This window comes from Pholcus phalangioides, unplaced genomic scaffold (genome assembly GCF_987345545.1).
Source record: "Pholcus phalangioides strain wild (caught in Gottingen) unplaced genomic scaffold, Ppha-v1.0 ptg000042l_1, whole genome shotgun sequence".
In the NCBI taxonomy this organism is placed as follows: Eukaryota; Metazoa; Arthropoda; class Arachnida; order Araneae; family Pholcidae; genus Pholcus; species Pholcus phalangioides.
In genome coordinates this window covers 29,489,042-29,511,673 of record NW_028301628.1, presented here as the reverse complement: position 1 = coordinate 29,511,673, position 22,632 = coordinate 29,489,042, and the positions used below count along the sequence as shown (strand labels likewise).

At 35.2% G+C, this 22,632-nt stretch overlaps 1 protein-coding gene across 2 annotated transcripts in view; it reads left to right on the top strand.

Moving 5' to 3' along the window:
• Positions 1–22,632, top strand: part of LOC149064768 (inverted formin-2-like) — a 106,137-nt gene that overhangs the window by 64,285 nt on the left and 19,220 nt on the right. Inside the window, exons 3-6 of one of the 2 annotated variants that reach the window (XM_089255252.1) lie at positions 7,180–7,295; positions 7,946–8,108; positions 17,317–17,350; positions 19,570–19,723. In XM_089255252.1, the coding sequence (XP_089111378.1) occupies positions 7,180–7,295; positions 7,946–8,108; positions 17,317–17,350; positions 19,570–19,723 (467 nt within the window). Of the gene's footprint in view, positions 1–7,179; positions 7,296–7,945; positions 8,109–13,334; positions 13,496–17,316; positions 17,351–19,569; positions 19,724–22,632 lie in introns of those variants that run through there. The other variant, XM_089255254.1, reaches the window with a different exon arrangement.

The following is a 22,632-nucleotide window of genomic DNA, read 5'->3' as shown; positions in this document are numbered from 1 at the left end:
AAGATTGGTTTTCTTCGGATTTTCAACGGGTGCAAAAAATAAGGAGTATAGAAAAATGCGTTCCATTGAGAAAATTTTATGAAATACTATCTGGGCGTCTCATTGTGCTGACATATAAGGCTTTTAAGAAGGCGAGATATCTCGTTAAAACCAGTGAGACGGTTAAGAAACTTTGATGTATTTTTAACTTGTTCCGGGAATTACACGCAAAAACTGCGGAATGCAATGATAGAATTTTCGAAAATGATGAACAATGATAAAGTCCATGTGGAAAAAATATACTACAACTTCGAAGAATGCACAGGCTGTCCCAAATTGTTTGTACAGCGGGTATCTCCGCAACCGTTGGCATTAGAAACATACTTTCGGTTACAATGAGTTTTCATGTGACGTGCAGTTACTTGAAATTTCAAAATTTGTTTGAGGGGTAATGCATAAAAAGAAAAAAGGGATTAACTTTTTAACCGATCCCCATGTGCTAAAACTTCCAGTTATTGACGCGTAGATAACGCTCTGAAAAGTCATTTGCAAAAAAATTTATATTTTTTAAATGCCAATTGATGATAGTTTTATTAAATGTAATATTTATCGAGCTATTAATTATATAAAATCACTATATTTTGGCAACTTATCACTGTGCTGGCAAGTCTTCATTGGCTTAAAAGTTGCCATTTTTAGGGACTGTACACAAATAGAATGGACACGACAATTTTGTTTGTTTTTTCACAATAAAAAGACCAATTACATTTTTTGACAATTATATAGATTATTACTTAATTTTAACAACTTTGAATGAATTAAATTTATGTTTCATGTATATAATTTGTGAACCACATCCTCGGTCATTAGTGATAGTGACAGGAACCGAGAGACACCCAGGCTTTGTCACATTCAGTGATATAAGCACATTGTCCCTGGGGACTCGGGTGCCTCCGGGGAAACCTAACCATTTATTGATCTTGAGAAAGATATATTACATACTTGGGCAGGTGCCATTACGCACCTCGCCAGTAAACAAGTATAAAATTTGTAATCGAAAAATGGTGATTCATGTAAATAAATCACAATTGTAAATCACAGGTTATAAATCACATAATAATCGTGATAATCGGGAATAGTTCTTGATAAAATTTGATCTGCTTCTCTTCAGGGATTTTCATTGGATCAGTAACTATCACATCAATGAAAGCTGTGAATCTACTGCTGGGTTGATCTAATCGCTGCACCGTGTAGTTTGATTTGGTCCAAAGACATTCGTCAGTAATTGCTGCCTGTATCCAGCTTTTCGATAAGCCAGCGTGGATCAAACTATTCTCGACTACTCAGGCTCCTCTTCTTCTTCCTCCTCTCTAAACAGATGTACGAGATCGCTGTCTGGGTGTAGTTGACGTCGTAGTCTAGTGGATCTCCTAACTGGCATAGGTGGCTCTCTATCTGGTTCTGGCTCCGGGACTGTAGTTCTGATATCCTCAGGGTGCTGCTCTAGAAAGCGGACCAGTTTACGTATTTTACTTTTCGAATCCTCCCGCTTCAGGATGCACTCAAGCCAAGGTATTCGCAAATGTTCAGCTGGCTCTCTGAAGTGGAAAGCCGGTTCTACCTTCTGGCAAATCTGGTACTACCTTCAACTATAATTGGGCGTTCTAGCACGCATGGTCTACATGAAAAGTTAATTTATTTTTTCTTGTATACGACCCCTTGGAAAATTGAAAGTATTTTGAGTAACCGCATTTCATTTGGAAACTTAACAGGTCCACAGAAAAACACTGTTTGAAAGCTTTTTTAGTTTTGATATATCTGGATTTCTATATTATTTTCAGTGCTGATTCCGAAAATGCGATCCATTTTTTTTTCTATCACTTAGGGTTTTCCCACGAAACGATTTCATATGCTGGGGAAAACAACTCTCCAAATATTTTGAAATTTTTATTTTATCACCTCATAAATGCATACTTCACATTTATATCCTAGCTCTGTCATTATAATGGTAAGCCCTAAAGTCAATGAAATATCTTTCGCAATGATTTACTATATTTATTCATAACGCACAGTTTCAATGTGATTTGCGGCGTGCTCCTTATACTATACAACTTAACAATTGAACGTACCATTGAAATTTGATTTTTGCTTTATCTCAAAAATTAGGGCCGATCTGACAAAACCTATGTCAGATTCCGAATCAACGCCCAAATATCACCCCAAAACTTTTGAATAATTTTTGGCAATGATTTGCTTTATTTGTTTATTGCTAACACTTTCAATGTTATTCATATGCTGCTTATGAATTACCATTGAAATTTGAGATTTTGATTTTATCTAAAAAAAGTAGAACCAATATGAAACAAAGTACAAACCAATACCGGATTCGGAATCAGAACCCCAAAATGACTCTAAAATCACTGAAATATCTTTGGCCATGATTTACTATGTTTGTTTATAACGCACAGTTTCAATGTGATTTGTATACTGCCTATGCATTGCTATTGAGAAATTTAATTTTCATTTTATCTCAAAAACTAGACGTGATAGACTTTAATAATCATGTTTCCAGTAATCAGCACTGAAAAAAACTATAAGAAACAGTAATTATTTTTAAGAAAGCTTTTTTTTTCATCGCAGTCCTGTGCTTTTTTGTAATTGAAAGTGCCTTTCTAAAGCCAACGATTGCAGACATATTCACTGCGCAAACAATTTGTGACAGCCTGAATTTAACTTTTCCTCTTTCACTCAAAAAACTTACTAGAAAATAATATCAGGAATTTCAAGACGGTCCAATAGCGTTCGTATTTGACCACCAACGGTCTCACCGTCTAGGAAAATATCTACGGAGTAGCTCAAGGCCTTAATCTAGTCAATAAAACAAACAGACTTTATACTATGTATAAAGAAAAGCCACTATATCTAATCCCATGTATGCGAGGTTTTACCATGACGTATCGAGTAATAGACATAACAAAACTCTTCTCTCTATTTTATTTTTTTTATTATTGATGTCTATCGCTCATCAGTATTCACAAGAGCTTCAAAAATGGAGATTGAATAAATTCTACGAGAAGAAGAAGAAGACGTTATAGGGCGTTGTATGTGAGTAGATATTTATCAGCGTGGGAAACTTCAACCATTACAAGATGGTACTTTTTTTTACATGTATATATTCGTATGCGTATATCGTTTTCTTGTCTTGTCGAATTATGTAATCTTATTTTGTTTTCTTCTTCTTGTACGATGATGTACGATAAAAACTTTAGAAGATCCCTCCGAGCAACAAATGGAATCTTTTGATCCGTGAACGTATTAATGTGCATACCGCCATTGGGTAGGAGGGGGTGCCGTTTCCATTGCCCGCAAAAGCGTAATTATCTACAGTCCAATGGTTTTGCTTATTCTATTTACGAGTTAATGTGAGATGGTATAACGAAAGTGGAAGTATTGTATCTCGTATTGCCTGTAGTTGTTGAGTTTGTACTGATGCTATGTTGTTGCCACTGAGTGGTTAGTTTGACAAGTCAGGGTATAATTATATCAGAAGATTGTTAGAAGTCAATTTGATATTGTTGGTCCCGGTCATGGTATTTTTACGAGAATTTTAGGATTGAAAAGAATTTTTTTTTTAAATCCAGAAATTACGAGGTTTCTCAAAAACTTAAGATTTATACCGAGAATATTTTCAAATCAAAAATTATAGAGCGTGAATTTTCAGAAATGAGGATTTTTTATAAGAATTGTTAAAAACAAACAAAGGTTTCACAAAGGTTTTTTTGTGAAAATATTTTTGAAATCAATAATTTTATCGTTAATTTTCGGAGATTTTAAGATTTTATAAGAAATTTCGGGAAAATAATTGTGTATAAGAATTTTTAAAAACAGTTATTTTATGAGAAATTTTGAATATAAGAACTCTTTCGAGAATATCTTCAAAATCAAAAACTCTCAAGTGTGAATATTTAAAAATAAGGATTTCATGAGAATTTTCAAAAATAAAAATTTTATAAGAATTTTAGAAAACAAGGATTTTATGAGAACTCTTGAAAAGAAAGATTTATGCAGGAATATTTTAGAAATCGTGAATTTTAGCTTGAAGTTTCGGAAATAATGTTTTTTTTTTTAAGAATTTCTCTCGGAAACAATGACTTTTTAAACAGTTTCAGAAATAACAGTCTTGTAAGAATTTAAAAAAAAATTCGAAAAAAATTTTCTAAAATAAGATTATAAAAGAACTTTCGAAAACATGATTTTGTAAGAATTTTCGAAAAAAAAAAAAGATTTAATAAGACTACAAAAACAAAGATAAAAGAAATTGAAGAATAAAAAATAAATTAAGACCATTAAAAAGAAAAAAATCGAGAAATTCGATTGAAAAAAAAAGGGAAAAGGAATGTAAGAAAACAAAAAAAAAGGTGAAAAAAAATTGACAAAATTGAATGGGAGAACTTGCAATATTTAATGAAGGAAAAAAAAATGAATTAGAAAAACCAAATTGCTTAAATTCTTGAATTTCATGTAATGGTTTCAATATAAAATGAAAAAAATGTATTCAAAATTATAAAAAAAATTTGCAAAAATATAAATTTAATTAATAAAATTATAAAATTAAAAAGAAAATGATGGTAGAGATAGAATTGAAAACTAATGAAATAAAAATAGATGAAATTAAACAAATAAGAGTTGGAAATGAAATAAAATTCAAACTCAAAACGGAGGGTAAATAAACGCCTCAACAAAGGACAAATTAAGCTTCTCGCAAATTATTCTGAATAGCGTAAGAACTAGAAAGTATTTCCTCTTATTTCTTTTTCACGCATACATTACGACACCTTCTTGTAACACATGGTATCTCTGAAACCGGGAAAAAATCTAAGCAAAAGGATTCAAGAAGAATCTAAGCAACAGAATTCAATAAGAATCTAAGAAACAGGATTCAATAAGAATCTAAGAAACAGGATTCAATAAGAATCTAAGTAACAGGATTCAATAAGAATCTAAGAAACAGGATACAAGTAGAAATTTTAAGAACAGAGTTTAAATAGAAATTTTGAAAACGATTTAAATGGAAATTTTGAAAACAGGATATAATGAAAAATTTTCAAAAAAATATTTAATGAGAAGTTTTGAGAACAAAGACTCAAAGAGTATTTTCAAAAGTGAGAGTATTTTCAAAATTAAGAATTTTAGCGCTAAATTTCGGAAATGCGCGGATTTTAGTGTGAAATTTTCGTAGCAATAATTTCATAAGAATTTTCGCAAACAAATATATAATAAATTGAAGAATAAAAAAATAAATGAAGAACTTTAAAGAAGGAGAAATTGAGCAATTTACGTGAAGAAAAAAAGAGGAAAATTTTCGAATGGAAGAAAAATAAGATGAAAACATTGACAAAACAAGAAAGAAATTGACAAAATTGACTGGAAAAAAAAATCCAAAAATTGCAATATTAAAATATTAAATGAAAGAAAAAAATTGAATTACAAAAACAAAATTTTTCTGAAAATTTTTAACCAATCAATATCTTGAAAATGGAAAACTAATGAGATGAGAAAATAGATTTATCAACCTAAATTAAATGATAAAAACCTGAAAAAAGAAATCCAAAATCAAAACGGAGTGCAAATAAACGCCTTTCAACAAAGGACAAATAAAGTTTCTCGCAAATTATTCTGAATAGCGTGAGAACTAGAAAGTATTTCCTCTTATTTCTTTTTCACGCATACATTACGACATGGTAAGACATGGTATCGCCGAAACCAGGTTTTGTTTTTTGTTTGTGTGATGCATTGAGGTCAGTGTCTAAAGGCGAAACTCTCATTGCAATTAAAAACTACTGGTTGTGGTTTTGTCATCATCACCGCACGCAACCCTTGAAAACGATCAAAACGATAAGAAAATAATTCTTTCTTTGAGAAAAATAATATTGAAAAGTCATTCGTTTTAAAAGAACTTTCATTTATACTTTTCTATATCCGACCTCGCCCTAAGATAAGATTATCTCAGATCAACGTCGGATAATAACTCTAGATTGATTAACATCTGTGTGTGTGTTGGTAATATTTTAACTACTGTACATGTTTTCTCATTCTTTGCTACGGTGGTTTTATAATAAATACTTATTCAATGCATATCCCGAGAAAATTATTTTAAACTGTTTGTTTTTGACGTGGTAATTATCATCTCTAGGTGAGATAATTAAGTTTTATCCCAGACTTTAATCAATATGTTAATGTAGCATTATATTCGGATTATGTTCGTGTCAAAAAAAAAAAATTATCAATTACGATGTTTTTACATTTTAATTACAATTCTCGCAAGATAAGTTTGAACGTTTTAGACGAAATCAGATGATAAAAATTTTCAAAATTTAGTCGAAAAAGTGACGAAATTGGATGGGAAAAAAACTGATAATATCGAGAAAAAATTAGCAAAGTTGGATTATTGATAAAAAACGGACAAAATTGAATGAAAAAATTGACAAAAATGTATAAAAAATTATGAAAAAATTAACAAAATTATAGAAAAAAACGATGAGAAATTGACAGATTTGGAGAAAAAAGTGATGAAAATAACAAAATTGGATAAAAACCTGATAAAGAAAATACAAAATTGGATAAAAAAAGTAATGAAAAAAATTGACAAAAAATTATGAAAAAGATTGTGAAAAAATTGACGAAATTGATGAAAAATTGACAATATCAATCAAAAAAATTGGCGAAATTGTATGATTGACAAAAAAAAACTGACAAAATTGGATAAAAAAATTAAGAAACAGATGTATATGTACGTAAGAAATGTGAGACAAATAGATCAGAAATATTAAAACAGCAGGTGAAAGAAGAATCGACAAAAGTATATTTCAAAACTGCCGAAATTATGTTTAAAAATCTACGATATTATACTTAAAATCCAAAAAAATTAAATTAAAAAAGTGATAAAATAAGACAAAATTAAAGAATTTGGAATGATGATGATTGAAAGATAAAATTTGATGAAAATTTGTATTTTCATCATTGAGTGTAAACTAAATTTTTTGTTGAATATGTGTAATGACTAATTAAATACACAATGACTATGATTCATTGTGTAATTATTATGAATATTTCAAAAAAAAACTATTTGTTCTTCAGATAAAATTTTTTTTTTTAATTTTTCATCATGTAATTAATGATGATTCTTCTTTCCCATTAAAGCAATCGGTAATGAAGACAACATTTCGAAGAAGCAAGTATTTGATTTACTATCAGCCTTGTGTGTCTACAGTCGTGAAGGCCACGGACGTGCTTTGGAGACGTTGGAGCAATACAAAGTAAATCATCCCGTTATATCTGTAGTAATGGCTTTTATTCGTAATTTTGTGATAATTATTATTTTTAAATTCCAATTTTATGTAATAGAGAGTATAAATCGAACAAAAGAGTTTCTGTCAGTCAGAGCCGAAGACTCACTCTTATAAACGCGAAGAAAGTCCTGGAAAACAAAGCAAGAGTGGTGAGCCCCCAGTGACTCGACTCAAAGATGTTTTGTTAATTATCGGATATGATGTTTAAATTTGGGGGCCCCTGAAATAATGGAGAGTCCAGTACCCAGCGTCTCACTTGCTCATGAGGAAATGCCTGACTTGGGATATGAATCAAGCTATGGTTTCAGCTGGGGTTTCAACAGGGCCGCGCAACTAAAAACTGTTGGGGGGGGGGGGGTAGATGGAATTTTTCCGCCCCCTCCCTTGACTCTCTTGACCGCAAAAAGACCTTACTCTGGCCCATTAAATTTAGAGTTCAACTTCGACTGCTGGGATATGAGTCGCTCGAACATGAATATTGAAAAAGAGCCCTAGATAGAATGGCATCTTTCTCCCTTGCATGTGTGGGCCATGATCAAAGTGATATATTTTCATTTTAATTGGAAATTCCTATGACGTGATATTGTTCATCTATATATATATTTTTTTCCTAATAGATTTCGAAGAAACTTCGTTACAGATTCCAAGTGGTTGTCGACGAATTGAAGAAATCGTCGACCGACGATAATTACACGACATCTCTGGTCGCTTTCGTCAATTGCGTCATCATCTCTGCGGCTTCTTTTCGAGACCGCATTCGCATTCGTAACGAGTTCCTCGGTGAGGCATTACATGCAACTCTTTCGTTTTCTAGATCTTTTGGCATTTATATGCGTTATTATACTTCTACACTAATACTATTATTATTACGTATGATACGGTTCATGAATCCGTAATGTCGGTTTCATAGTTCCGATCCAGGCATTTTTGTTTTCTTCCGATTCGTGTGGTTTTCGGTTACACTCATCCTTAATGTCTGAATTCCTGGTAGCAACAGTTGTCACAGAGAGGGAATTTCAAATACGTATTTCAATTTCACAACCGTGAATATGACAATACTTTTTTCGTTTTCCGATTTAGCAGCGAACCGTCGTCCCCCCCCCCCCACCCCACATCCTCTGGACTTATGTTCCTGGGTTAGGATTTCTGACGTTCCCTCATAGTCCCTTGACCTTCAGCCGGTCTTAGATTCATGCTCCCAATGTAATTGGGGGAGGCTGTTGTGAGGAAAGATTAAAAATTGAAATTTAAATTAGATTATTGTATTGTTTGAAATAAGGGAAGAGGGAAAAATGGAAGACAAAATGCATAGATCGAGTGGATCGAGTAGATACGGAGTACAATTGAAAGTTATATTTTATTAAACTCATAAGGGACGAAGTTTACTTAGAGAACAGGTGCTTAGATGTATTACGCGACCTTCGCAATACCACAGTACAAAAAATATTCCTTGCAAAAAGACAAACTTTGATGCAAATATTAAATGCAAAAAATATTATAAAATTTAACGCGGATAGATTTAAGTTTGCAATACTGCTCATTGCCGTTATCTAAATTGCGCACAAAGATGAACATAAAATTAGATGAAATCATAGGCGTGAGCAGAATTTTCTCAAGGGGGGGGGTGGGTTTCCGATTTTTCCTGCAAAATAACACTATAATTTCAGCTTGAGGGGAGGGGTTAGAACCCCAACCCCCCTTTGCGTACGCCAATGGATAAAATGATGCATAGCTGACGTTTTGAAAAGAGGAGAACCAGCCCCCCCTCGCTACGGCCTTGAGGACCCATTCATACAGATAGTGTAGAGGGGTATAACATTCTCATGTCCGGCCGTGTCTGTTATTATATTATTCTCTCTCAATTTCCTTTAAGGGTACGATGGCAACAGGTTCTTACTTCGAACCGAGCACTTTATAAAGCGTACATGTCCAACCCATGGCCATATCAGGCCAAATGTGGCTCTCGGAGTCACCTGAGTAGCCCGTAAACTAGAACCAAATTTTCGAAAAATGAGCTAAGATTTTTATGTTTACAGATCACTTAAGTAACCCGCGGCACATTTATCGATCACTTAAGTGACGCAGCTCCAGAGCACTTAAGCGGCCTGTGGTGAAGCTCCATATCATTCCAAATGGCCCACGGAATATTTACAGATCGCTTTAGCCCGCGACACGTTTTCAAACCAATGAAGTGGCCCACACTCTCCTAAAGATTGAGGCACCCATTCCCTAAAGGATGAGGCGGTTATGTCGCCCACACGAGACATGACCGAAAACTTACCACGGAACGTTCTACAAACAAAAAAAACAACGACAACCACTTCTCCAGCAGATCCAAGTCCGGTCTCAAGCCTAATTAGCCTTCGCAAGCATAAGCACGTAAAAAATGAATGTGGCGTGACTGAAATAGTGATATATCATATTTTAAACATGACCGATCTTGAAAAATAATAGCCTCCAAAAATATAGCCGCTAATTCTTCACGGGGATAGGTGAAGAAAAGACAGCGGGGCCTAGTTAAGAGAGAAATTGCCTACCTGATGACGGCGATGATAACCTTGGACATATAATCCCCCAAGAGAGAGAAGGGCCATTGAATACCTCAACCAGATTAATAAAAGACGGCCATTTAGGTGTCTGACAAATGAATACAATAGAATATCGTGTCAAGGTTACTATCAAAATGTACCTCTAATAACAAGCAACGCAAATCGTACACGCCCATGTTTTGTTATATTTATAACAATAATAATAATAATAATCGTAACATGGAGTGTTGTTAAATAATGTATGTATCTCTCTCTTCTTTAAAGAAAGGTGGGAGGTTTTAAAAAAATAATAATAATAAAACTGCGAAAAAAATGGCGGCATGTCATTATCTTATGGAAAGCTCACACGGTATTGCCCTGTCAATACGAATTAGTATGAGAAATGGCTGAAATGTATTTCCATGTAAATCATTTATTTTACATGAATATTTTTATAAGTGGTGGAGAGGAAAAGAGAGTCCTTGATATGTTGAGACCTTGATTATGTGTATCATTATGTAATTTTTTTCCGAATTCCTCCGGATACAATCACACGAGTGTGTCTTGTATATTCTGTAGCGATGCCTCGGGGTACTGTTCTTGATAAGGTACATTCCTATTTTTATGAATTTTTTTTTTAAAGTATTTATTAAGTTCTCGCATGTTTGTTGCGCCCATACTGTCTGTTCACTCGTTTGATGTGGGACTCGTTATGAATGTAAAAATCCTCTGTACCAGGGATTGCCCAATCTCATAACTCTAAAGATTACTGTATGTTACGGTAAATCTGATAAATCCGGTTATTATGCATCACACTGCTCAAAAAAAAAATTAATGTTCTTGAAGAAATTCCGATGGTTTTAGGCTATATTGGGGCCGCCGATTTAAAAACTGGTCTAGGTTTTGCTGAATTGGCTTTAGTTTTCGAGATGATGGCGAAATGGCGGCATTATGAATACAGTGATAAATATAAGGTAGAAATATCATTTGATCATTTTTGTCGCACCGCGGTCATGTTCTGCACAATTTATTGCCGATTCCGAACGGCTGCCTGTTTTATACTCACCGAAGGATTAGCGCACCAATTCCTCGATGTGGGACTCCCTGCGGTAGCAATCTTTTACTGTGGTCATGTCGTGCCGCTGTGGTGGTCGAGTGGTCATAGTGACGGACTCGCATCGCGAGAATCCGAGTTCAAACCCCACCGGCGCCACAGTGGTGGTCGGCCTGAAGTTGGTTTTCTGTGGTTTCCAACTTCAAGGTGCGAATGCGAGCTGATCTCCCCGTTAAAAAAGTCTCGCCACATAGAGCAACAGGCCTACAACGTAACAAATATTCAATCATTACACTACACTCACAATTTGAAGTATAGATGGCATCACTGAAATATCAAGCACAACACTAGCTACACACTCAGACTGTTAGGTGCACTCACTTTGTTCCAGACTCTGCCACGAAGCTGGGCTGGAAGAGATCTCGGCAACGGGATAAGTCTGGTGGCAGAGCCCCTGGCATCCATTCATGTGGTCATGTCGCCGTTTCTGTTGTACCCGTGTGTCAGGAAAGTTTGTGACAAGGACGAACCCCGGGTATCGAACTCGTGACACCTCTAAACATCCTTTGGTACTTTAGGCGAGTATCTTATCGATCTGGGCTACCGCACCTAAATATAAATATGGAACAAGTGGTACGTTTGATGTACAAACATGGAATTTCAAATACACCGCTTTGGAGAATTAATTACAATTTTAACTAACAAATGCATCGCAGTCGTTTTATTTCACTATTTCTTTCTGAGGGGCTATTTGGTGGTCATTGTTTACAGCAGCGGTTCCCAAATACTTTTAGTCGTGGAAATCTTGTCTGCCATGGACCTCCCACGCCTCAGCCAAACGACATCTTTGAGCTTTGACAACTATTGCAAATAAAATAAATTTGAGTTTTATACATAAAGGATATATTATATACATGATAGAAAATAGAGATTGGGTATGAACGATGAATTTACATTTCTGTTGTAAGTTTTCAAAATTTAGTTCTACAGTATATTTTTTGACAATTTAACACGTAGCTCGCTGTCCAAGTTGAGCAGACTTTCTCCTGATTTATTTTTTACCTGGAGCAGTGATAAAAAATATTGCTCACAAAGGTAGGTAGTTGGGAATGGAATCAAATTCTGCAAAGCCTTGTTCACGAGTCACGGCAGTTCATTGGCTACATGAGCCCCAAAGGTGAGCCAGGTTCCTTCCATTGAATGTCATTTGAGGCTTTTCCAGAGGTAGCTAAGTCAATCTATAATGAAATGATGAAATAACTCTGAAATAATGAATATCCCTTATAATGAAGTCTTCTTCTTCCCTCCCTTCCAAGGGCATGTCTTCTTTTACGGTGAACGGATTCCGAATCCATGACTCAATTATGCCGGGAAAGTTTCCCTTAGTTTTTGCAAATGAATCATGATTAGTTAAGCTTCTGCTTTTGGAAGTTTCTCCAGTGGCATTTCTAAAAAGCCTTGACAAGTTTACAACGATCCCGTATTTTAACTTGTGAGTCGTTCCTCCCACGATTTCAATTTTAAAATCAATTGCTTTAATTTTTGCCCTCAACATGGAAACAATTTATATTAGCTCCTTGCAATTTGCTATTCTGATCATTTATGTGGTTGAAGATGTCGGATAGATGAGCTAATTTTGTAAGAAACTCTAAATTGTGTTCAGGTTTTTCTGAAGAGAATTTTTCAGAGTGGTAGGATTGTGTGGGTGCTCTTCAATTAAATATTACAATTTATTTGTATCATTTTTTTTAAACTTAGCATTTTTTTTTAATATATAATTCTACAATTGGGCCGTTAACCCTTCAGTAAAAAGACCCTAGCAGCTGTGCGGTCGTGAAGGTTCTCTGACAACATAAATACGTGCGGAATCATAAATTAGCACCATGCATATATGCACACTCAACACCTTCCTACATGTACCGATTCGTTAGAAATTCCGCAGAGGAATGTGTAGGAGGTGCATGTACGGTTAAGTAGTAGTAGTAGTAGTAAAACACCGTGGGCCCCTGGGGGTTTCGACTGGGAACCGTTGGTGTAGAAGACGACATTAAAATATTCTTACCTAATGTCATCGAAGTGTTAAGAAGACGCGAAAGAATATCTGTTTCGGTGTGTGAACCCTTTTAGTTATCGGTGAAAAAGTTCACAATCGATCAATCATCAATAACTTGACGCTTCCGGAGAGAGGGGAGAGAGAGCGAGAGAGAGAGAAGAGAGCTTTAAAATCCTCTTTATTTTATGTGAGAAAGACCGCAACATAACTTTCCTTTCGCTGATAATGCATAAAACAACAAAGATAAGCGATAGGGCCACCCTTATAATGTATCTCTAATAATGTTTCTTTACGGCCGTGGTACTTGACCAGATCAAGAGATTTCAATCAATGACCATCGTGTTAACACATCAACGCTTCCCGCCGATATGTTTTCTCTCACAACGGGTAAGAAATTCTCATCGTAGAATTTAGACTGTTCTCGCGAGAGAAGATAGAGCAACAACATGCGCTAGCCCTTGGTTTGTTTCGTGCGAATTCGAAGAAAATGAATGGAACATGAGGAATGAATTTTTCGTTCGGCGGTTTTCAGGTATTTATGAATTTATTTAATGAAATTTATTTGATTTCCTTATGGTCGTCATTCTCTCCGAGACCGTCCATCCCTTTGGGAAAGAGCGCAAACCATCCCAAAATGGTCTCTCTGGGCGGTCAGCGGTCATGTCTGTCTGTCTGTCTGTGGTCGTCATTTTTCCGTATTTACGCTGTTCGGATACTGCAATTAGCAATTGGTTTCCCAGATATAACGTGTATTAAATTACTCAATATAATTGTATGAAATGACTTTTTTTTTCTCTAATACCGTATAAAAAATAAAGGTTGAAATTTCTTAAATAACAACATAATTTTCTTCTAGATAAATGTTTTCTGTATAATCAACGTATAATTTTTTTTTTCAATAATCATCGCAAATTTTTTTTATGAATAATCAAAAGTTTTTTTTTTATGAATAATCAAAAGTTTTTTTTTTATGAATAATCAAAAGTTTTTTTTTTATGAATAATCAAAAGTTTTTTTTTTTTTTAAATAATCAACATATATTTTTTTCACTAATCAACGTAATTTTTTTCACTAAACGTAATTTTTTTTCATTAATCATCGTAATTTTTTTTTCATTAATCATCGTAAATTTTTTAACATAACGTGAATTTTTTTTTGTTGCAATAATCAAAAAAATTTAAGTAGTTGTTTTCAATAATCAAATCAAAGTTGTTTTTTTCCAACAACTACAACGTAAGAGTGTTTTTCATTCACCAACTCAAATTTTTTCCCAATAATCAACGTGTGAATTTCTTACACAAATTGAAACAAAGTAATTCATTTTCAACGTCATTTTTTTTCTCTTTCCCCGTGAATTGAATTTCAATCCATTTTCTGTAGCGTTCCATATCCTAAAATTGGCAATTTTTTAGTGAGAAATTGACAAAATTTTGATCATAATTGGCGACGCACCGTACTTTCCAGTAGGAATCGATTTCTTTCATTTTTATCGAGGGAATAGTCAGCATAGATAGTATCGTGTTGTATATGTGTGTTAATACTTTTTTACCCAAACACACACACACCTTTCATTAGCCGGATGGGCCACATTTGACCTGCTCCAGCCGGAGGTTAAGAGCATTTTTGGGGAGAAAATATAGGTTGTTTTTTTTCCAGAAATGATCGTAAATTTTTTTCGTCAATGTTTATGAAATTTTCCAACAGATCCCTTCAAGTTTTGCAACAGTATTTTCTCTTGCATTTTTTTACAAAAGCGCAGTGCGCAGAATATGTTGTCACTAAAATCTCATTCATTCAATTTCTTAGAACATTTTATAATTAAACATTTTCCCAAACGAGTCCCGGTAATAAACTTTATATGTATGTATCCGCCAATAATTCACACCGAATGCCAAACCTATAAGGAAATATTCGAACACTGGCCATGAATATAGATGTAGTTGGTAGTCCTGAATGAATGGCTCTCTCAGGCAATATGTGGAGGATTACTTATTAACCTGCACCTGTTCCTTATGGAAATCAACCGGTTCTGTAAGGTATAATAACCAATCTGAATATAATTATGGGAGAGGGAAAAATCTACAGATATAAATGCCGGACACTGAAATGTTATTACGACCACCTATTATTACACACATTGCCGACGAAACAGCTCCACTAACTTCCTAAGACGTGAATGACATTAAAAAGCCATTCTGATATTCATAAAGGAAAACATAAACGTTCGTCCTGATTGTAATGTGTTCTAAATTTTCCTTGATATAGTGATTCATATTAAGTGACGTATTTGATATCATAAGATCTGTATATCAATGTTCTTCATTCTTCAACCTTTTTACAGCTGCGGACCGATGAAAGTTATTGAAAAATTTTGGGGACATTATTAAAAATAAAGAAATGTAAAAATAAAAACTGCGGCAAAAAATAATTGTGGAGAAATAATTTGCAGACCGGCAAAAAATAAATAAAGGGGAGCAGTAATTTGCGGACCGACGAAAATTCATTAAAGAGGAGCAATAATTTTCAGACTAGCAGAAAACAGATAAGTGGGAGCAATAATTTGTGGAGTGGCGGAAAACAGATAAGTGGGAGAAATAATTTGCGGACCGGCAAAAATTAAATAAAGAGGAGCAATAATTTGTGGACTAGCAGAAAACAGATAAGTGGGAAAAATAATTTGCGGACCGGCAAAAATTAAATTAAGAGGAGCAATAATTTGCAGACTAGCAGAAAACAGATAAGTGGGAGCAATAATTTGTAGAGTGGCAGAAAACAGATAAGTGGGAGAAATAATTTGCGGACCGGCAAAAATTAAATAAAGAGGAGCAATAATTTGTGGACTAGCAGAAAACAGATAAGTGGGAAAAATAATTTGTGGAGTGGCAGAAAACAGATAAGTGGGACCAATAATTTGTGGAGTGGCAGAAAACAGATAAGTGGGAGAAATAATTTGCGGACCGGCAAAAATTAAATAAAGGGGAGCAATAATTTGTGGACTAGCAGAAAACAGATAAGTGGGAGCAATAATTTGTGGACTAGCAGAAAACAGATAAGTGGGAGCAATAATTTGCGGACCGGAAAAAATTAAATAAAGAGGAGCAATGATTTGCAGACTAGCAGAAAACAGATAAGTGGGAAAAATAATTTGCGGACCGTCAGAAAATAAATAAATGGTAAAAAATATTTGTTGGGGCAAAAAATAAATAAATAAACAAGGAAAAACAATTCACGGATCGGTAAAAAATAAATGGGAGAAATAATTAGCGGACCTTGCTGATGACGAAGACAGATATATAACCCAATATAAAAATGGTATAATGTTTTAAATAAATCTAAAATATTGTGTAGCGGTTATGTTATTATTAATATGATAAATGTGATAAATCCGGTTATCATACATAATAACCGGTTATTATGCATAATCGCTGAGCATTTTGGTAAGTTGGATAAATTTCCCTAAATTTATCACTTTTAGGTGATTATGCATAGCACCCAAGTGACAGTAAATTTGATAAATTTCCCCAAATTAATACTTTTACCGGCGATTATGCATGATACCCAAGCGTCGCGTCGTTGGCAAACATGATAAATCATACCATATGATATACATGATAATTCATACATGAATTGTTATCATAACATCGGGGTAGGATCGTAAAATTTGTATATTATATCGGGGTAGGATCGTAAAATTTGTATTTTATATCGGGGTAGGATCGTAAAATTTGTATATTATATCGGGGTAGGATCGTAAAATTTGTATTTTATATCGGGGTAGGATCGTAAAATTTGTATATTATATCGGGGTAGGATCGTAAAATTTGTATATTATATCGGGGTAGGATCGTAAAATTTGTATATTATATCAGGGGTCTGACTATATTCATATATATATGATTCATCACACATACCAAACTCATTTGAAATTTTTCCATATCTATCAAATTCACCAATTATACTAGGGCATTATACACATTCGCCGGTAAATGTGATAAATTTATCAAACTTACCAAGACGATTGGTAAGTATGCATAATAACCGGCGCATTTACCGTAATAGTTATATAGAAATTGGTCGAAATGTTTCGCGGACCGGCGGAAAGTTCTCACTGACCCACACCGGTCCGCGAACTAGTGGTTGAAGAACACTGATCTATATAACGTTAATCGACAAATACGTGACGTGACTGAGTGTTGAGTTTAAATGCAAGATAATTAAATGACTAACGGAGATTGAACAGTAAATTGATTATATTGTACTAGATTTTACCTTTATGAAACATAAAACTGCAGTTTTATTTCCCATCAATTCTCACATGTGTATAGGCATATAATTTTCTAAATTGTCTTTCAGGTTTGAAAATTCTGGATGTTATCGATCATTTAAGGTGAGTTCGGATAGTTCTGATTTCTTTTGTTACGTTTCTGGTCTAAAAGCTGATAAAACTCATCATTTAAAGTAAATATGGGATTCCCATTTGCTATCAACACCCCAAAAAAATAGATTTGGTTTACAAATATTTTCGATTTCTCTAATCTAATTGTATCTTTCAGCAATTATAATTTCAATTTTTATCTTCTTTTGTCTTTATTTTTATTTTTATTTGATTGGTTATTTTTTTCCCTTCAAATATCAAGAGCTTTCGTGATAGGTAGATGGTGAAGACGTTTAAATTGAAACAATTTGCTGAAGGAAGTTCCCCAATTTTTTGTTCCCATCCATTCCGGCTTACAGTAACCCTATGTTTCCCGTCTCATTGGCGATTTTTCAGAAATTAAAATGATAGTTGGAAGTTGGAAGCTTTTACGAACTTTTGACAATTTTTAGGCTGTAAATGGCAACTTTCTTTTCCCCGCCTCTACAATTTTTTGACTATAATTGGCAACTTTACCTTCCTTTGATAAATTTTAGACTATAATTGTAATCTTTTTTTTACTTCCCTTTTGAAAATTTTTATGGCTATGTTTGACAACTTTAATTGCCTTTGACAATGTTCCTAATTGGTGGTATCCGTATAAGTATTTATCGAGGTATGCATTGATATTTTTTTCTACCGCATCACTTTTCAAGGGTCGGATGGAATCCTTCGGCGGGCCACATATGGCCGACTTACCACAGGTTGTGCACCCCTGTTTTAAGGAATATTAGGAAGATCTGTGGTTACATTAATGCTGTATAAAAAGACTATGAAGGAAACTTGTTCTGTTCATGCCAGAGACGCGCATCCGGTACAAAACATTTTTATTTCAAGGACTGTCATCGAGGATAAGGAATCGCTATCAGAAGTCCTTAACGAGCCCTCTTATCACATACACTTCAGTATATGCATAAAGTTATACGGTCATAGTGCATTATGAGATAGTAAACCCGTTGAAAAACTTATAGTTATGATTCTGGAGCATCACTATATGTATATATCTCTTCGCATATTCGTCTTCTACTATCAGAGAATGGCCGAGACGTGTCACGATATCGTGTTTTAATGTTGCTCGGATGACGCGTTTACTTTTCCGAGGCATGAAAAACTATATTCTGCGTTGTTTAACTAACTGCTCGTCAACGCAACTTCTCGTTGTTTTTTTTAATGCGCCACGTTTTCAATTAACGCTGTTTAATAATCACGAATCGAGTCGTGTTACCAATCGCTTTAATGCGTATCCGATCTCGTATTGATTACTTTTCAACGTCTTTTCATTACGGTATGCTGATATCAAAGTCCATCAATCACGATGCGTGTGCGAAAAAATTCATCGCCAACAAGTCACTACCCAAAAAATTACCGACGAACAATTCATCGGCAGTCACATAGTGAGTGAGTGAGAAAGTTAGTGACTGTGCAAGTGATTGGGTGAATGAGCAAGTGAATGAACAGATGAGCGAGTAAGGGGACAGGTGAGCAAATTAGTGAGTGAATAAGTGAATGAGTGAGAGAGTTGGAGTGAGTGAATAAGTGAATGAGTGAGAGAGCAGGTGATCAAATGAGTGTGTGAATAAGGGGTTGAGAGTTGGAGTTAGTAAGTGAGTGAAGGAGTTGGTCCAATTTAGTACATGCGAAATTTAATGGACTGTAAACCAGGTCCATAACTGAAGCTAATCATTCACTCTGTCACTCGCTGGTTCACTCACGCATATGGTAAGTCACTCAATCGCTCGCTCACCCGCTCATTCTGTAACTCACACACAAGTTATTGTGTGTTCAATAACTTGTACTCACACACACTCCGAGTCACTCACTCGGTTATTCACTCACTCACTCACTTGGTCACTCACACGGCTACTCATTCACTCGGTATCTCACACACTCACTTGGTCATTCATACAGCCACCTACTCACTCGGTTATTCACATGGTTACTCACTCAGTCACACAAAAAACGGTCAGTTACTCAATCGCTCGATCACTAGTTCATCCACCCCAATTCATTCGATCACTCCCTCACACATTCACTCAAATTGCTAAATAATTCCGTCACTTATTCACGTACTGTTGTCGGGGAGTTTTCTGTGAATCATCAAGAACTTTCATGTTATTCATGTTGAAACCATGACCAATATATTGAGATTCGTCTCTTTTAAATGCTTTGTTATCGTGCCATTATTCTTCCAGGAAAGAGTGCGAAGATGGTAAAAACACAGACCTTGCAGTTCAATTGGACGTCTTCGACGAACAGAGGAAGTCCGACGAAGGCCGGTTGCTGTCCAGTCCGGACAGCGTCGACCTCAGTTCACACATGGACATCTTTTTCGCTATTTTACGGCAGGTATGTCGGACTACCGAGAAATGATTTGAATCTGGGTTGGTCAAATGAGAAGGTGACAAGAGCTTTTCCAATTAGAAAGTTGTTGCCCTTTGTCCTTTCCGAGGATACCAAAAAAGTCCAAGTTTGTAAGTGCAATATTCACTGAGATATTTTTTAATTCAAAAATCGGGGGAAAGTTATGAAAGAAAAGCAAAAACTAACGGTCAGCGCCCCTTTCCCTCATTTTTATGCAGTTCTTTCCCACCTTTTCTCCGAATTATGAATTCGAATATCTCTGCGAATACTGCAGTTAATAAGTAGGATCCTAAACATAGGATCAAATAGGATCAAATCTCCTAAAAAAGAGATCCTAAATATAGGATCTCTTTTTTTTGTGGGACTCAGAAAAGACGGAGCAACAACTTTCTAATTGGAAGTAAGATGACAGGGGGACCGTATAAAAATGTAGGTTTTTATCTTGTGACCACACTGTATTTTCACGCTCAACGCTTAAAGCCGCAGAGTAATTTTTGAACTCATTTTGTGCATTTTTTAAATCGAAACCATGTCTCTACGACAATCGTTCGATGAGATGAAGGCAGCACATTAGTACTTACAGTATAGTTTCCCAACCTATTTTGTCCTATCGCCCCCCCCCTTCTTCAGAAATTTTTTTTCTCCCATCGCCCCCCAACGCAATCTAACCCATAGGATCTTATGTTATACCCGTAGGTTCTACCGCCCCCCCTGGAACATTCCATCGCTTCCCGGGGGCGTTAGCGCCCACGTTAGAAATCACTGACTTACAGGATACCCTGTATATCTCAAATTGTTTGTCAATAGGACTATATCTGCAACCGCTGACTTTAGATCATGGTCTCCCAAACTTTTTGTTCCATAGCCCCCTTCTTCAGAAATTTTTTCCTCTCATCGCCCCATAACTTAAGTAAGCCCATAGGATCCTATGTTGAATAAGTAAGTTCTATCGCCCCCCTTGGACCATTCCATCGCCCACCAGGGGGTGATATTGCCCACTTTGGGAAACACTGCTTTAGATACATGCTTAAGTACAAAAAGTTCCCAAATGGCGTGAATTTCAATGATTCAATTTCACTTGAAATCTCAGTTTGTTTCAGGGGTCGTATACATAAAAAATAAAGAAATTTACTTTTTTTTGTACTTGTGCGATTCAATTACTGACTTTCAATTACATTGAAATGCAGATCCCGCTCTAAAAAATCATTTGCAAAAATTTTCATAATTTTCAATGCAATATTTATCGAAAAATGAAATATATATAATGTAATCTTACTATGTTTTGGCTATTTATCACTGTGTTGGCGAGTTTTCATTGGCTATTACAACTATTTAACCGTACGTGCACCTCGTACACATTCGACTAAGAAATTTCTAACGAATAATTCGTTATAAATTTCATTGTCGAATGTGCACCAATTATTGGTACATGCTGGAATGTGTGTTCTGAGAATATGTGCGGCCATAACATATTTATATCGTCAGAATTGTGCTTTTTTTGGGTTTCTTTGGTGCTGTCTTCTATATTTTGAGGTAAAGTTGGTAAATGTTTGAATTTCCATGTTATGTAAGTATTGTGTTGTTGGTCTGTCCGCTCTCTCTCTCTCTCTCTCTCTCTCTGCGGAGATACCTTTTTAAATGGGAGATCGACTCGCATTCACGCCTTGAAATTGGAAAACCGTAGAAAACCAACTTTGGCTGACGTTGGTTTTCTGCTGCCTGTCTGTTTTCATTGGCTGAAAATCTGTCATTTTCAAGGACTGTGCACAGATAGAATGAAAACTCGGCCATTTTTCTATATTCACCATAAATATCAATTATAATTACATATTTTGACAATTACAGAATTTTTACAACTTTGAATTTAATTTGTATCTTGCAATTTGTGAACCACGCCCTCAATCATAATTGATGATAGAGGCTGAAAACATCTGAGCCAAAGATATTCATTAATTTAAAAACATACAGTTTTTTTTGCAAATGAGTCGCATCTGCATTTCACTAATTGGAAGTTTTAACACGCATGATTGCAAGGTCTACATAAAAAGTTAATTTTTTTATCTTTTTTTACGTATACAGCCCCTTTGAAAATTTGAGATATTTTGACCAAACTGCACTTCATTTGAAAACTTTTTGCAACTGGAAGTATGTTTCTAAAGTCAACGGTTGCAGAGATATCTACTGTGTAAATAATTTGGAACAGCCTGTGTATCTATACGGAATAGAAGTAACTACCGCATTTCAACGTGTATATGGAACCCACTGATTTTTCGGAAATAAAATTTGGGAAAAAAGTTGAAAAGGTGCATCTATTTTTCTATCCATTTATAAGAAACTCCCTCCCCCCCCCCCCAGTTCTGGGACCCAATTTTTGCTAAAAAAAGGGACTCTTTATACACGTTAAAACACGATACTTTGTAGAGAAAGATGTCCTCTCCACTTGTTGACACAAGATATGCAGGAAATCGGTTGATGTGCAGAGATAATGACCACGAAAGAAAAATTCACATTTGCCTCCACTGGAACTCGAACACAACAGTCCTCTCACCATAGGTGGAGGTAGACTTGGAAGTTTGGGGAGGCACGGTCATTATTGCTGGGGGGGGCACAATGATGATGTCAATTCATATATACATTTATACATTAGAGCAGTCGACTCCACCTTTGACGCTGGGGGGAGGAACACCCCCCACGCCACGCCCCCCGGTATCTCCGCCCATGCCTCTCACATTCCACATAAGTGCGCTACCACTACGCTATGGAAGCAATGAGAAATTTCTTCCTTGCAGCGTATATGCTGAACACTACCATACGATGTACCAACTATTTTGAACCTGAAATCAGTCTTGTATCTTCTCAATCAGTACGTGAACTTCTCAAAGAGCAACCAATCC